The sequence below is a fragment of the Elephantulus edwardii genome, unplaced genomic scaffold (assembly GCF_000299155.1).
Source record: "Elephantulus edwardii isolate Elephantulus edwardi_28Jun2011 unplaced genomic scaffold, EleEdw1.0 scaffold00098, whole genome shotgun sequence".
Taxonomy (NCBI): Eukaryota; Metazoa; Chordata; class Mammalia; order Macroscelidea; family Macroscelididae; genus Elephantulus; species Elephantulus edwardii.
In genome coordinates, this window is record NW_006399848.1 from 9,505,501 (window position 1) to 9,523,048 (window position 17,548).

General features: G+C 39.7%; 1 protein-coding gene across 1 annotated transcript in view; it reads left to right on the forward strand.

The window, feature by feature from the left end:
- The window catches only part of LOC102850881 (collagen alpha-2(I) chain-like), a 37,603-nt gene extending 20,536 nt beyond the window's left edge, over positions 1-17,067 (forward strand). Inside the window, exons 29-50 of the mRNA XM_006891475.1 lie at positions 1,603-1,701; positions 3,257-3,364; positions 4,007-4,060; positions 4,847-4,900; positions 5,595-5,648; positions 5,748-5,801; positions 5,898-6,005; positions 6,371-6,424; positions 8,015-8,068; positions 9,016-9,177; positions 9,974-10,081; positions 10,742-10,849; positions 11,243-11,296; positions 11,380-11,487; positions 11,632-11,685; positions 12,044-12,151; positions 12,631-12,684; positions 12,796-12,903; positions 13,227-13,485; positions 14,852-15,036; positions 15,986-16,228; positions 16,921-17,067. Of these exons, the coding sequence (XP_006891537.1) occupies positions 1,603-1,701; positions 3,257-3,364; positions 4,007-4,060; positions 4,847-4,900; positions 5,595-5,648; positions 5,748-5,801; positions 5,898-6,005; positions 6,371-6,424; positions 8,015-8,068; positions 9,016-9,177; positions 9,974-10,081; positions 10,742-10,849; positions 11,243-11,296; positions 11,380-11,487; positions 11,632-11,685; positions 12,044-12,151; positions 12,631-12,684; positions 12,796-12,903; positions 13,227-13,485; positions 14,852-15,036; positions 15,986-16,228; positions 16,921-17,067 (2,337 nt within the window). The remainder of the gene's footprint in view (positions 1-1,602; positions 1,702-3,256; positions 3,365-4,006; positions 4,061-4,846; positions 4,901-5,594; positions 5,649-5,747; positions 5,802-5,897; positions 6,006-6,370; positions 6,425-8,014; positions 8,069-9,015; positions 9,178-9,973; positions 10,082-10,741; positions 10,850-11,242; positions 11,297-11,379; positions 11,488-11,631; positions 11,686-12,043; positions 12,152-12,630; positions 12,685-12,795; positions 12,904-13,226; positions 13,486-14,851; positions 15,037-15,985; positions 16,229-16,920) is intronic.
- Positions 17,068-17,548: the final 481 nt, after the last annotated feature.

Genomic DNA, 17,548 nt, shown 5'->3' on the forward strand with positions numbered 1-17,548 from the left:
GCTCACAGTCTAATGCTGAAATTATAAATCTGATCTTATAAGGGAAAAGACATTAAATAGATTTCTTTTGTCTCTGTTCATTAGAATACCTAATTTATCCCTAATGTATTCTTTTACATAGTAGCTTCTATATAGACAGGATTCCCAAACAAGTTTAATGTCATTAACACAGATGCAAAGTAGCCCCTCTATTCACCGTAGTTAAAGCACTCAACAGCTCCCTATAGGTAGTTGTTTGAACACACTATATGCTTGGCACAAGAAAGATGTAGTTGTGTGTTTCCCTAAAGATTACAGCCTTGGAAATGCCACAGAACAGAGTTCCACTTTGTCCTACAGGGTCACTATGAGTTGGAATCAATTTCACAGCGGTGGGTTTGGGTTTGGATCATAGTACCAAGGTACAGCAAAACCCAGCCTACTTTCGGAGAATCACTTCTACCCCATTGTTGTTGTTATGTGCCATTGAGTCCCTTGTGACTCCAATGACCCTATGTACAACAGCCCTAAACTCTGCTCTGTCCTGTGCCAATCTTCCTGTCTCCGACACACCCAACCTGATTACCCCAGCCATCGAATCAATCCACTTCCTAGAGGGCCTTCCCTTCCTGCACTGTCCCTCCACCCTCCCAAGCATGATGTCCCTCTCCAAGGACTGGTCTCTCCTTACAACATGTCCAAAGTATGCCAGATGAAGCTTCAGAATCCTTGCTTCCAAGGAGCAGCCCAGTTTAGCCCTCTCCAGGATGAATCTGTTTGTTTTTCTAGCAGTCCATGGTACATTCAATACTCTTCTCCAGCACCACAGCTCAAAGGCATCAATTCTCCTTCTATCCTCCCTAGTCATTATCCAACTCTCTGACTAACCCATAGTAACCTTCTATTGGGTCTCAAAGGCTATAAATCTTTGCAGGAGGATACTGTTCATCTTTCCTCCAAGAAACAGCTTATGGATTCAAATCGCTTGCTCTTTGCTTCTCTGCACAACACAGAACACACTAAACCACCAGGTCTACTTAGAACCAACTGATGACAAGGTCCAATTATATTACAGACCAATTTAATAAATACTCTGCTGTGTCATAGTGATACTTAGATGAAGATTTAAAATGTATGTGTGTGTGTGTGTGTGTGTGTGTGTGTGTGTGTGTGTATGTGTACACTCTTGGACATTGTAACTGTTACATCATTATTGTATATGATTATTATAAAAGGATAAAGATATAAGACTACTGATTTTATCTAAAGCTAGTATTGCTATTCAGCTGAGATGACACAGTCTTTCTCTTCGAATATTACACATAACTGACATCTATTTTTGTCGTTGGATCTTTTATCTGAAAAGACAAAAAAGAAAAGGAAATTGATCCAAAGTTGAAATTGTATACTCTAGAAGCAAAAAAATCTTAGACTTATAGTCAGAGCCCATCATAGCTGACTGAAAACAGATATTGTCTGATCCTGTCCTTTCATTTTTTTGGAAATAAAATTCTAATTTGCTAACAGGTGGTAGAGCTAGACTCACAGCTTAACAAGTGTGAAATCTAGTTTGAAAATAGTCTGAAAGTGATGATGTAACATTATTCCCGACCTCTATTTCAGGGGGAGCGTGGTCTCCCAGGTCAGAGTGGTGCTGCTGGACCTGCTGGGTCTATCGGAAGCCGTGGTCCTTCTGGCCCCCCAGGGCCTGATGGAAACAAGGTAAAAACTTTGTTACATGGTGACTACGGGTTTGATCCATTCTACTTTATAATATATCCTTTACAGTTAGAAGGGTTTTAATAGTTTTGTTTATGCCCAGTTCTATGATCATTTCCATTTAAATAAATAACAATCACTCTCATGAACGTCAGCTATGCCAGCGGAAGCTTGTGTGGGGGGAGAATCCCAGTCCTCTGTGAATATAAATGTTTTCTTATTGTTGTTATGTTCCATCGAGTCAGATCAGTACAAAGCTGACCCTCCAGCAGGTTTTTCAGAGATAATAAATAGCACAGGAGATGCTGCTGGTGGATTCAAACCACATGCCTTTGGGTTGGCAGCATAACTCGTGTCACAAGGCTGTCAGAGTTCCCAATGAGTATGGGGTTTTTCCCTTATATCTTTTCTAAAAGCAGCGTATGAATTTAGACATTATTTTAGAACACAAAGTTTACCTTTTCAGTATCCCACAAAAATAAAGTTTCATAGTCCTCAAATTTAAATGTAAATTTGTTTATATAACCTTAATAGTGAGAAGATGTGTGATGATAAATATTAACTGTAGAGTATATTTACCTCAGTACAGAAGCCTGAGACAAAATTGAAAAGTTCCAAAACTGTCTGTAGCTACCAAAACAAACAGGGTGCAACTCATATTACTTCTTCTTCTTACCACCAAGGAGTGGAGAGGATGTAAAAATCATCTGCAGAAATCTTATTTTCATAAGTAGACAGACATTATTGCAGAAAAGAATAAAAACTGAGCACTAGAGAAGAAATAAGAAGGAAAATTTTGGTTCTGTGAAAACAGAAGTACTTTCAAAGAGATATAGTCCAGAAGCTAGTCAGTGGGTTTTATGTCTTTGAAACTGCATTGTTTTAAATGAAAATACAAATTGGGATTTCTTTAAAAAAAAAAAATGGAATTTCTTACAGACTCCTCAGTAGTGTAGTAGTTAAAACTCTTAGCTGCTAGCTTCAAGATCAGTGCTTTGAACTCCCCAGTCACTCCATGTGAGAAAGATAAGATAATCCACTTTAGGAAAGACTTACAACCTTGCAAATCCTGTGGGCCAGTTCTAGTTTGTCCTATTGGATCACTATGGGTTGGACTCACCAGCACTCCATTTTAGTTGGTTACATAGTCTTTCAAGAGACTAGAATGCATACATTCATCCAGTTGATGAGGCGTCTTTCCATGTTTCCTTTCTGGATTACGGCATCCTTGAAAAACATTTGTGGGTAAACATTATCCATTCTCTGCCTCCTGCTGTCCTAGCCTCTTCTTTTCTGTGCCTATCTTACTTAAAAAGATTGAAAGCAAGTTATAGGAGAATCACAGCCACTCCCACTACCATCTTCTCATCAGTCACAGTGTCGTATATAGCATCTCCCTCTGTTATGTCCTCCCTCCATTCAAAGCACCCCTTTGTGTCTCTAGACAGGCAAGAATCCTGCCTCTTAAATGCTTAAATTGGAATTCTTTGGAGTGTCTCATTCTTCATTTTCTCCTTTTGCCACTGAAATAATTGATTTCACATGTGTTTGATTCAAGGGTGAACCTGGTAGCGTTGGTGCTGCAGGCAATGCTGGTCCACCTGGTCCTGGTGGACTCCCAGGAGAGAGAGGCGCTGCAGGCATACCTGGTGGCAAGGGAGAAAAGGTACCTCTTGGTGTGGGACCCTAACACACAGGGTTGGTGAACTCTAGCTAAAAAACAGTGCACAAGGATGCCCTGGGTTGTTCCAATTCTTGGCAGGTGTCATGGCAGCATTTTTATATTTATCTATCTGAATTCCCCTCTGCCACCTAGTACCTACGCATTTCTAAACTCACTAATCTGGCAGAATTCCTTGCTACCATGGAATTTCATGCAAACAGATGGTGTTGAGTAATACATGAGGCTCATTTTAATGCCACTAACAATAATGCCTCAGCCTGCCCTAATTAATGGGAAGAAACTATATTGAACAGCTGTCAACCATGCTGCTGCATTAGTTATGCCATAAAAGTCATCAGGCACTGACTGCAGCCCATTGTAATGGTGCCTTACCATTCTGCCCACGTGAATTTGTACCTTGCTTGATTAGATTTCATACAAGTGAACGGAAATGTTCAGCAATGATCTAGAAAGGGCGCTGAGTTCTTTTCCTCATTCAACATCCTGTAGAATGGTACAGAATAGTGATGTTGCTCAAGATCTTAACTATGATATCACAGAGTCTGTAAAAGCACTTCACGCTACCTCTTAATAAAAAAATTTGGTTGAAAATAAAAAAAAATTGCTCTTGTTTTATACTTCCAGGGTGACACTGGACTCCGAGGTGAAATGGGGAGCACTGGCAGGGATGGTGCTCGTGTAAGTAACATGTTGTTTGTTTGCTGGTATTTAGGCGATGTTCCTTTCCCCATTTCATTCCATTTGATTTGAGAATTTTTTTTCAAAAACTAGAACTTACAGAAGAAGGGTTCAAGCATAGCTAATCTCATATGCCATTCCCATTTGGTCTGTGACTAATGATATTTTTTAAATGTCCCCAAGCAAAACCCCCAAAGAAGTTATTCTTTCAAAAATAATAGTCTATTTTTTTTCTTCTCTACTGTTAACTCTACCAGGCTATAGACCAAAAACCTCTAGGTTTCATGAAGAGCTTTAAATGATTATTCTAAATGAAAATAGTTGAAAAGTTAAAAAAAAAATACACCTCTTACATTTTTAAGAAGACAGGACCTCTTTAAAAAATGTTCTGTTTGTGAAAATGTATGTCCTGGATATTTAGAGCTCCAAGAGTGGCCTCAAACATTAGCTCTTAACTAGTGTAGATATTACAGGTAATTCCATTTGAAGTAACCACACCTAAATGGCTCTTCTAGGTAGTAGACAAATTGGTTGGTCCTTTTTTCCTCATCTCCCTAACTGAGTCACTCCAATCCAAACTAATCCTGATAATTTCTTATGGCAGTCCTCCCTCTGAAGAGCATGACCTCACCGCCTCAACACAGGCTACTCTTGATAATTAGAGCTAAATTTCAACTATCCATTCATATCTTACCTAGAGTGTACAGTGGAAGTGTTTAGCAAGGGAGGGGAGTGGTGGTAATATGGGGGTATCATTAGTAAGACATGTTTTGTTCTTGGTACTAGGGTGCTCCTGGTGCTGTAGGTGCCCCTGGACCTGCTGGAGCCACTGGGGACCGGGTAAGCACTCACTGTCATCAAATTGCAGCTCTCTGGGCCAATAGCCACATCTGAAATTTCCTGCCTCCCCTAATTCCAAAGAACTCCAGCAATTCCTTTTTATGGCTCCATACAAAGCCAATTTATTTTAATACCTGGCTATTATGATGGGCAGCAAGAAACAAATGCTGCATGTTTAAAGGGTGTTTTTTTTTCCCCTGTAGGTATGTCACTTATCTGATCTATACTTTAATCACTGTCATTTGTTTTAAAGACTTTTCCTGTTGCCCATTAACTATATCCTGATGCATTGAGATTTTCATGGCCTCCAATTGTTAAAAGAAAAAAAAATCCATAAAATACATAGTGTGCCATTTCATATCGAACAGTCCACTCCAAATAGGCCTTATTTAGTGTATTGAAAAGATTGCAGCAAATAGATCAGCTCTGTGTCCACCTAAAAATTAAAATGTCCTCCTGCTGTTATTGTGAGCAGTGATTTATAGCATTTTTGCAAGTACACAGCAGTACTACTTCAACTCCAAAAATACATAAAACATCAAGAAGAGTAAGACATTTTACACTGTGAGGTGCGCATTAGTCTCCTTTTCTGAAGCAACTGCAAACTCTGACAATAGCTCAGTTATTTTCTTTCCCTTCTACCTCTCTAAGCATCTGGGACACTTTAGCGAACTCTTTTTTGGTCCCTTGATAGGGTGAACCTGGTGCTGCTGGTCCTGCCGGTCCTGCTGGCCCCCGAGGTAGCCCTGTAAGTAGAAACATGGGTCATTTTCAGTGTTCATGCCTTTCTTCTCTTAGACACCAGTAAGCATTGCTGAGATGTTTTTCAATTGCTTCTCTCACCCAGGGTGAACGTGGTGAAGTTGGTGCTGCTGGCCCCAATGGGTTTGCTGGTCCTGCTGTGAGTATCACGGAATAAAGGCTAATCTGGAAACACCTTCACTTGAGGAGTAGAGTAAATCATAATACTAGGCATAAAACTGTGCCTTTCCAACAGGGTGCTGCTGGTCAACCTGGTGCTAAAGGAGAGAGAGGAACTAAAGGTCCTAAAGGTGAAAATGGTCCTGTTGGCCCCACTGGTCCCGTTGGAGCTGCAGGTCCAGCTGTAAGTAGAATTCACTGGAGATCAACACAGCTTATAGTTACCTGGGATCTTAAAATTCATCATCCATCAGTCAGATGTCTGCTGTGCCAAAGAATGTAGGAGACAAAATAAAATGACAACAACAAAACAAAAAATAACTGCTTTACACACTGCTTTACAGTTAATGTAAACTTAATAGGTGTTATCTCATTTTCATTCTTAAGGAACTCTGTCAGGAAGCTGACACTACTTTGTGTGGCACAGATTTTTAATGTCTGGATACACTTATTGTTTCTAATGGGAAATGGCCTTTTTTAAGAACAATGTAGCATGTGTTAAAAAGTTTTGGTTTAAGGTTTGACTCTGTCGGTTTTGTTTCCATTTAGGGTCCAAATGGTCCCCCTGGTCCTGCTGGAGGTCGTGGTGATGGCGGTCCCCCTGTAAGTATTTAGAGCAGACTTTTAACCCTTTTAGTTCTCCAAAATCCATCAGAGGCAACAAGTTTTGAAATTTTTGGTACATTTGGACAATGATAAGGAGACCCTTAAAATTCAGATTCATTCTCCTCAGAACAACTCTGATACTAAATTTAAATGTAGGTACAAGGGGTGTTCATTTATCCCAGCTGGGCTTGACTTCAAAACACATTGCTGCCACTTACTTTGAGATAATAGCCAAGGTAAACCCAGGCTGTCAAACTATGAAATACTTACTCTTTGGTGACATCTTTGCTTTTGTTGATCCTTTACTTGGATGCCCAGTGCTCTCATACTGACCTTGTAGCGCCACACACTTCACTGGATTGAACTTTTCTGACACACACTTCACTGGATTGAACTTTTCTGAGTTCTTCTCTCATTATAAAATACCACACCAAATCCTCTTCTATTGAGTCAGTTGACTGGCCCCATAGGATTCCTCGGGCTGTAATCTTTAGAGGAGCAGATTGCCATATCTTTCTCCCTCTGAGAAGTTGCTAGGTCTAAACCTCCTTCCTGTCAGCACTCTACTGCTTAATTGTTGTATCAGTAGGGGTCTTCTCTATCACTGGGATCCTCTAGGTCTTTGTATGCCATAAAAAGTATCCATTCCCTTAGCACCAAGCCAAGTAGTTAAGATAGTCTTTAACATATATGAATGTGTGTATCTATGTATAATTTTTAATATGTGAATGTGGGTATATATCATATGATGTGTATATACACACACATATATTCACACTAAATATTTAAGGATGATGTTGTCATTGTTGTTGTTGTTGCTGTTATGTGCCACTGAGTCAACTACAATTCATATCAACCCTATGCTTGAAAACTCTGAACTCTGTTCTTTCCTGAGCCAGTCTCACTGTCTCTGACACACCTATCCTCATTACCCCAGTTACTGTGTCAATCTATCTTATCCAGGGTCTTCCTCTCCTGCTCTGTCCCTCCACCCTTCCAAACATGATATCCTTCTCCAAGGACTGGCAACATGGCCAAAGTATGTAAGCAGAACCTCGAAATTTTTGCCTCCTAGGAGTATCTTGGTTTCACCCTCCCCAAGACATGACTGTTAGGTTAGTTCTCTTTTCAGTCCATGGGAGTTCGGTACTCTTCTCCAGCACTACAACTCAAAAGCATCAATTCTTCTTCTATCATCTTAAGTCTTTTTCCTGCTCTCTGATGTGTAGCAAGTAAATATGAAGGCCACGGCCTGGATCAGGTTTGCCTTATTCTCTAGACTGACATCATTGCTCTTCAGAACTCTAGAGAGGTCCTCGACAGCTGAGTGTCATGTTCTTGCCCTTATAACCACCCAATAATATATTAGCTTTCAAAATGGACAATCAGATTAAGGACATTGCAACAGTAAAATAGCTTGCTGGTCAGGAAGATGTTAAGAATTTTCAGTTTCTGGTTAAACAATCCCCTATTTCCTATGCTGCCAACATTCCTAGTCCTATATATGAAGAGTTTCTCCAAAGAGAAATAACCAGCTTATTCAAACCCTGAAATTGGCGCTGACTGTGCTATGTTCTTGGTTCTTAGGGTGTTACTGGTTTCCCTGGTGCTGCTGGACGGACGGGTCCTCCTGGACCTTCTGTAAGTAAACCACTTTGAACCTGTGTCTCCATTCACTCTAGCCAAAAACCTAGCATCTGATGTAAAATTGGTAACAAACTCTTGATAGGAACATGTTACTAATACTTGTTGTTACTTTCCTGGCCTGAACTTCCTATTTCTTGAAACCTTAAGACAAAACCATCACAGTTATATTTTACAATATCAATATAAGAGGCTTTTCTTCATGTGATAACAGGTCCTTTGCAAGGACATAGGCTCTTTTTTAAAAGTTTGAAAAAGCAAAATAGTTTTAATCATACATCAGATAATTTCTATATCTAATTCCCCTTTTTGGTCAACATTTTCCCTCTACTGCTAAAGTATGATTGTTGCTGAACTTAAAAGTGGTTTGGTCTCTAATTTAATTCTGATTCAGACCCTCCTGTCAAGACTCAATAAAATTTAATTAATTACCAAGGATTAAGTCTTCCAGTTAAGATTTCAGGAAAAGAAAATAGCAATGATGTTGATTTCTTAGAACCTTTTTATGGGTACACCAAAGAAATCTTCAGTGTCCGTAGGCATTTAATTAAAACTTGTTTGAGAGCCTATGTGATACCTTACTTATGAGCAAAACAGTATTACTGACTTTCTTAAAAAAATTGGGCCACAATCTTCTAAAACCTTAAATCCCATTCATTTACAACCCTTATAACTCTATATAGTTTTGATTCTAGTATGCCAGGGTGCCAACAGTAGGGCACTGCTTTATCTCAAAAAAATTTGCTGCAAACTCTGTCTCAATCATTTGCTTCTTACAGCTTCAGGATAAGGGAAAAGGTTCATAACTAACAATTTTAGGAAAATCTAAACATTTCTTCAATTAATATTTTGTCGCATCAAACTATTTGCATCTTAAATCTAGAAACTCCACCAGATCCATAATGGCTAATAGACAGTAAATAATCTTGTACATTTTCTCACAGGGTATTACTGGCCCTCCTGGTCCCACTGGTCCTGCTGGTAAAGAAGGTCTCCGTGGTCCTCGTGGAGACCAAGGTCCAGTCGGCCGAACTGGAGAAACAGGTGCATCTGGCCCTCCAGGCTTTGCTGGTGAGAAGGGTCCCTCTGGAGAGCCCGGTTCTGCTGTAAGTGATTTCATCCTCCTCTTTACTAATACTTTGTGTTCAAGTAAAATAAAGCCCTTAACCAAATCATCAGGCAGTGTGTTTTGTTGAGTTCCCCAAGTAGAGCTCACTCGAGCCCAGAAATATATTCAGGAGGTACTGAGATGGAATATTTTGAGCAAATGATCAAAAGGTGTTTGATGAGTATGGCAGTAAATGAGGGGACTCACTGTTTTATTTTAAAAAAAAGTTACTCTTGACAACTTACGCTGTATACTGTAACTAGAGTTAGAACAGAATCCTGTTGCCATAAGAATCCTGGTGGTGTGGCCATTCTGTTGTAAACTCATCCATTTAAGCTGACAATTCCTTTTAACAGCCATTAGCCAGTATCATCGCTAGCTTGGAACTTAGCTTTATTAGACCTGGTTGGTAAAGAAATATTGTTATTGTTGCATGTTGTCAAATTAACTCCAACTCAGCCAAAAGAGATACTATAAAATTTCTGTTCCACCACCCCAACTGATTCCTTAGCTTCAATCACGTAGTTTTCAGTTTTGTAGCATTTGCATCAAGGAAGAACTAGGTAAAAAAAAATAATAATAAATAAATAAATATATATATACATACATACTAAGGAGTAAGTTCCTTGTCATCCCTAGAGAAATATATCCAAGAATATATTCTAATTAAGGAGCTGCTGGATTATTCCTACATTAAGAATAGCTCAGTGTCACCATCCTCATGTCAATTTTTGTAATTACCTAGAGTCCTATCATTAATGCTTTCTCATCATCAATGTTTTCTTCTTGTTCAGGGACCTCCTGGCACTCCAGGTCCTCAGGGTCTTCTTGGTCCTCCTGGTATTCTGGGTCTTCCAGGCTCTCGAGGAGAACGTGGTCTCCCAGGTGTGGCAGGCGCTGTGGTGAGTATTTGACACCATTCTGAGTCTCATTAACATAATAAAAGATGTTAAAAGCTGCCACTTCAATAGTGACAGATCGATCACTGAATACCTTCACTTAAGGGGTTTTTTTTTTAATTCATTACATTTTCATTATACAGATCACATGTCACTCCTCTAAGAAGCTTTAATACTACCTTACTTAGACACTCTCTATAACAACACAGCTTAACATTATGCAGGATAATTTATTTCTTCTCACATGCTTAAGAATGGAATACACTCTAATTGCATTTACTCCTATGAAATGCCAGCATCATTTATCCTGTAGAAAGAAACTCGGGAATCTCTGAATCATTCCGTTAAACCTGATACATGGAAGCTCCTAGAAATCACCTCTTCACCATAAACTCTATCAGCTTTATGAATTCGTTTCATTTGAGATATTAAGAAAAACTAGGCTTACACTATGCAGACCAATATTCTATAATTGCACAAGGCTGACCATCTAAGTGCCTGGAGTGGGGATCATTAATGATGACACTTCTTTTCATTCTGTGGCCAGCTCACATTGCATTCACGTTCTTTCTTTAAACTGGACTCTCTCGGCTAGGATTGGTTTTGGAGGATAAGTTTAGCACTCAGGAGAAAAATGCTGTTCTATCTTCTCTGTTTCTATAGGGTGAACCTGGTCCTCTTGGCATAGCTGGCCCTCCTGGTGCCCGAGGTCCCCCTGGTGCTGTTGGTAACCCTGGTGTCAATGGTGCTCCTGGTGAAGCTGGTCGTGATGTGAGTCCAACCTTTGGTCTGGAAAGCAAAGCATGAGCAGTACTTCATCTGTGTGTAACCGTATGTCCTGAGGCTCTCTGTCTCCGTGCTAGAGAATCCTGTTTTTGCATAATGTCTCATGCACTGCCCACTCCTACTATTTAAAAAGGGGAAAACTGACTTGATCTAGGGCATGGGCCTTTTATCAGAACATTTCAAGACTATCTCAGAATACTGAAAACAACACCTCTTCAAAATGTCTAGCTTAACAGGTGTCTTGTTCCCAGTTTAAAACTATCAGAAAGGAAGTTCACTGTTGAACAGGGTGCATGATGAAGGCAAGGTGGCCAAAACAGAGGGGCTGGTGGGCAGCAGATCCTGGTAAATACCTTCATATATGTGGGATCTTCACAGGGCAACCCAGGCAGTGATGGTCCCCCAGGCCGTGATGGTCTTCCCGGACACAAGGTAAGTAAACATTTTTCATCTCTGTTTAAAAATTACAAAAGTACAGGCACAATCCAGGCTAACCTTCATCCCGCTTTTGGCAGGGAGAGCGTGGTTACCCTGGCAATGCAGGTCCCGTTGGCACTGCAGGTGCTCCTGGTCCTCAAGGCTCCGTGGGTCCCTCTGGCAAACATGGAAACCGTGGGGAACCTGTAAGTTTGTAAATCCCCACTCCTTTGTGGTGTGATCATGGCTACTGCTTCCTGCAGCTCCTGGTCACCTGGGGACTTAGAGTGTACGAGGATGGGATTATGGGACTTGGTGGATGATTTGTGTTTTCCTCTTAAAATTTACAGGGCCCTGCTGGTTCTGTTGGTCCTGCCGGTGCTGTTGGTCCAAGAGGTCCAAGTGTACGTACATGGTGAAGATTTCTTTGCAAAATAAGATAGAGAAAGGAGAGGTTCTGACTTCCCGTTATTAAAAGAAACAATACATAGATGTAGCCCGTGCTGACAGTTGTCACAAAAAGACTGAGGTATTTTGTCATTTCTGTTTAGTTGCATTAAATAATCACAAACAGCTTTGCAGGCAGCTCAGCTAGAACAGATGAAGGGGAGAGGCTGAGAGTTGGGCATAGCATCCCCATGGCTTTCCTTCTTTCTAAAAGCTCTCTTGAGTTCCATTTGCAAATGGCATCTATGGAATAGTGAGTGTATTTCAAAGAAACAAATAAATAAATGACTTATTGGCCCTTCTCTTTCTTTATAGGGTCCCCTAGGTCCTCGAGGTGATAAGGGAGAGCCTGGTGACAAGGGCCCCCGAGGTCTTCCTGGCCTTAAGGGACACAATGGATTGCAGGGCCTTCCTGGTCTTGCTGTAAGTAAAATACAGCTATCCAGCTTGTGTACTAGTCGTAACAGCCTTCAACTCAGAATGCTTCCTCCTAAACTTGCCTTCTTATTGTTTGTAAATATCATACATCATATCCGTTTTCCATTCTCTGACTAATTTCATCTCTCAGAGAATACGCTGTTTCATCCCATCACAAAAAAGGTGAGGGTTAAGGAGATGGAGCTGTACATATATTAAAATCTCCTGGAGATGATGTCCTTCAACCCCACTTTAAATAAATATAATTAGAAGAATGACTAATACTGTGCTGCTGAAATAGCCTGTAGGAAAAAAATAATTGACTATAATAGATATAATGGGAGAAAAGAGCCCCACTTTACATTTTCAATTTTCTCAATCCAGAGTCCACTGAAACGAAAGTTTCATTATTCAATTGGAAAAAAAATAAGTCCATGTATTGACACATGTTCTGAAAATGTGATTTTCCTGTTCTCTCTTTAAAGGGTCATCACGGTGATCAAGGTTCTCCTGGTACAGTGGGTCCTGCTGGTCCCAGGGTAAGTCCCTCTAGGAGAGGGTTTCTTTCTCAGAAGAAGGTTGTGACTGGCCATGGCTCCCATGTGGATGTGTTGACTGGCTCACTCAGGCTTGTTGTCATTCTTCCTTAGGGTCCTGCTGGTCCCTCCGGTCCTGCTGGCAAAGATGGTCGCAATGGACATCCTGGTCCAGTTGGACCTGCTGGCGTCCGTGGGTCCCAGGGTAGCCAAGGTCCTAGTGTAAGTATTTACCTGAGAAATAATAAAAGACCACTTTCATCTGAGAAATTATTTCTTTAGACTAAAATTAGACAACTATAGAAGCATAGTAAGACATTCTAACTTCCTTGTATTTTCTAAAGTGCGTAAAAATTGTAAGAGGCCTTTTACGCCAATATCTGCAAGTGTGCCTTTGGAGCAAATTACTTATTCACATGAAATACTTTCTTGCTTGTACTTATTAGGGCACACTTTTAGATAAAGCTCAGTTGAAAGTTTGCCATCACTGATGTCTCTCATGCTGAGAAGTAAAACCCTCTCCTTTCTTGCTTTCATCACTTCAGGGTCCCGCTGGTCCCCCTGGTCCTCCTGGACCTCCCGGTGTAAGTGGAGGTGGTTATGACTTCGGTTACGATGGAGACTTCTACAGAGCTGACCAGCCTCGCTCACCACCTTCTCTCAGGCCCAAGGATTATGAGGTTGATGCCACCTTGAAATCCCTCAACAACCAGATTGAGACCCTTCTTACTCCTGAAGGTTCTAAGAAGAACCCAGCTCGCACTTGCCGTGACTTGAGACTCAGCCACCCCGAGTGGAGCAACGGTAGGTTAGGATGCCCAGGCCAGGCTGCCTATCCTTACAGTGTGGGCTTTTCATAGTCAGCTCCTGTGTGGCTGTTTCATTTGTGTGAATGTTTACAGATCACACTGACTTTTAATTCTATCATCTATACATATTTTTTGGAAGCAGGAGTGGCATCCACTTCCTAAACCCCATGCCTCTGAAAAGTCTGTGAACTTTGAGAAACAATAGTTATAGAAAGGCTTCAGGTCTTTTGGTCATAGGGTCAATATGAGTCGTGCTTGTCAATTAACAACAACAACATACACATTTTATTTTATACCATTAACTAAAATTTATTAGTGTAATTAATTAACTGCATATTGCCTTTCTCTTCACCAAATTTATCTGTTAATTTTTTTTCTCCCTTTTCACTCCATTATCATCCCTGATAACTATCCAAGAATTATTCTGTGTGTAAACCTTTCTTTCTCTTTTTATAGTACTGGTCTTCAGTCCTTATTTTCCTTTTGTGGCAGATTTAGGCCACTCAGCACAGTTCTTTATAGCATCATCCATGTTCTGCAATGTTGCAAGAATTCTTTTTCATTCTTCAGCATTGCCTAATGCCATATTATGTGAATGTTCCTTTAGCCATTTATCCAATGATGGACTCTTGAGTTGGTTTTTATTTCTTACTGTAAATAATGCTATAAATGTGTCTATTTGTGTAGTATCCATGTTACCTATTTGTATAACATCTCTTACTTCCTTGGGATAGAGAGCAAATAGTGGGATTGCTGGATCAAATATGTTTTTATTTCCAACTTTTTAATGAAATGCCAGACTCTTTTTCATAGTAGTTGCAACATTTTAAATTCCTACTCATATTAGAGAAATATGCGGCTCATATTCCTAGTTCTAGTCTCGCCACACACTCACCAGCATTTATTGTTCCCTGGGGTTTTTTTAAAAAACTTTGCTCATATTTCTCGGGTGAAATGATTACTTTGTCATTGTTTTATCAAAATCTGTTCCTGTTGAAAAAATCTTTTAGAATAAAAATGTATTTGTAAAAAAAAATTGTATCATGAAAGAATCATACACAATTAACGAAGCGTCACTATCTTTTCTCAACCAACAACCGTTGTCAGGCTTCTCTGAATATATATTTTTGCCCCTTCCCTGGAAATATGCACCCTGATTTGATTTTTCCAGGAAGAGAGGAGATAAGACAATAGCAAATTTTGAAAATGGCCACCCTTTTCCTTTTAATGTAGAGGTGGACAATATTCCAATGCAGCAAAAACAGTATTTATTATTAGAGTCAGTCTTTTAGTAGTATGTATTAGAACTTGCCCTCTGCTCAGTGGGAGTGTTTATTATTTGAGTTTTGTTTTCTTAAAAGGCTACTACTGGATTGATCCTAACCAAGGATGCAATATGGATGCTATCAAAGTATACTGTGATTTCTCTACTGGTGAAACCTGCATCCGGGCTAATCCTGAAATCATTCCTGCCAGGAACTGGTACAGGAACTCCAATGTCAAGAAGCACATCTGGTATGGAGAAAATATTAACGGTGGTGTCCAGGTATGAAGTCTTACAAACATCCCTCCTCCTTCTAAGCAATATTTTGTTAGATCTTTTTCATTTTTACATACCTGAGTTAAAATTATTTGTCAAACATGAGCTTATTATCCAAAACTTGCTCACTTCTCACATTCTGAATATGTTGTGGATTCATATTAAAATACAGTGATTTAATATATCCAGGTCATTCAAAATGATCATTCAGATTTTAATTGATTGTTATTGGAGAAACCAGCTCATGCCATTTGAAGGAGCCGCCGAGGTTACAAACACATACACACACACACATACACATACACATATGCACACACATACACACATTCTTTAGTGTGAAGTTTTTGTACATTTTTTGATCAATCCTTCTCATCAACCTAATTGAATAGTCAAAAACTTAATGAATCAGAAACTCTATTTCTTTGTTCTCTTATTCTAAAGAAGAAATATATATATATATAAATATTTAACTGAAGACTGCTTCAGGGTTTGTTTGGGGGGGGTTATGACCTTGGCTCAGCCTCATAATTGTGGGTCCAGTCTAGGTAACTGAGGCATCCATGATGAGTGAATTGCATTTCCTCACAAAATCTCATTTTCCTGAAGTTCAATTCTGAGCTTAGTATCACTTATGGCCTACTCCAGAGGGAGTTGCATTGCTAACCCAAAGGCCCTGCCTCTCTGTCAATTCAAATCTACCAGTGTCTTTTGAGGGAGAAAGATGGGCAGTCTCCTCTCTTTTTTATTTACAGCCTTGGAAACCTTGTTTGAAGGCTCGGATCTATTTCTGACTTAAGAGCAATGAGTTTGCAGAGTTTCTATCTGTTTGGGTTTGGTATACCAGCCCCTAAATATAGCATGGAGGTGCTTTGTCTTTGTTTTATTTGGTCCTTAGTGTCTGATCCTAGTTCCTTAGCCCTTCACTTACCTGCAATTCTCATCTTGTGTCCTGCAGATTGAATACCATGAAGGAGGAGTGACCGCTAAGGAAATGGCTACCCAACTCGCCTTCATGCGCCTGCTGGCCAACCATGCTTCTCAGAACATCACCTACCACTGCAAGAACAGTGTTGCATACATGGATGAGGAGACTGGCAGTCTTAAAAAGTCTCTCATTCTGCAGGGCTCCAATGATGTCGAACTTTCTGCTGAAGGCAACAGCAGGTTCACATACACTGTTCTTGTAGACGGCTGCTCTGTAAGTATGAGTTAAATATTGGGGGGGATGAAATATGGGGAGAACATTTATTTTGGAAGGTGGTTGGAGGTGCAGGCTCTTGTTTAACACTTAACAAGTGAATAAAATACTTCCTTACTCAGTTTTATTCATAAATATATTTCTTTCCATTTCAGCAGTAAAGCTAACATGTGTTTGTCAGACTTGACCTCTGAAATAACCTTTTTGCACACACCATGTCCATGATTAGTTGTTTTTCTTTAAAATGAGCTCGTAAATAAAAATATATGCTCCTAAATTAAAATTATTGACATTGAAAGGGCTTAAGCTATAATTTATTCCCAAAGGTATTTCTTCCACTTTTCATTATGGCTTATATTTAACTATTTCTTCATGCTTTCTCCATAATTGAAAAAAAATTAATTCACTAATAGCAATACTGTTGTAGCACCCAATTTTCACCAGGTACACTTAACCAGAAAAGGATACCTTTGGAGTAAATCAGGACAAATGGGTGTTGAAATATTTAAGGAATGAACCATTAGGTTGGTTGGGAAGCTATCTTCCTAAAGATGCCCTTTACACTGTTCTTTCAAAAAAATGAACCTTTCAATCTGGGACACACATTATCAGAATGGCACTGTAAGCCTCAGATGTTACAAGGTTTAGAAATGGCACTGCTTTATGTATCACTTTTCTTCTCTTTTAAACAGAGGAAGACAAATGAATGGGGGAAGACAGTCATTGAATACAGAACAAATAAGCCATCTCGCCTGCCCATCCTTGACATTGCACTTTTGGATATTGGTGGTGCTGACCAAGAATTTGGTATGGACATTGGCCCAGTCTGTTTCAAATAAATGAACTCAAACTAAATTAAACATGAAAAGAAATCTGGAAAAACAACTTTCTCTCTTTGCCATTTTCTTCTTCTTCTTTTAACTGAAAGCTGAAACCTTCCATTTCTTCTGCACATCTACTTGCTTAAATTGTGGGCAAAAAGAGAAGAAGCATTGATCAGAGCAGTGTGCAATACAATTTCGTAAACCCACCCCTTCTCTCCCTTCTCAAATGATTGGAAAATTTTTCAATACCCTTACACCTGTTGTGGAAAATGTCAACCTTTGTAAGAAAAAACCAAAGTGAAAATTTAAAAAAAAAAATCAAATAAAAACCATGAACATTTGCACCACTTGTGGCTTCTGAATATCTTCCACAGAGGGAAGTTTAAAACCCAAACTTCCAAAGGTTTAAACTACCTCAAAATTCTTTCCTGCGAGCATGATCCACACAGTAGGTGCTGGCCTAGACAGAAACGAACTGAGGTCCTTGTTTTGTTTT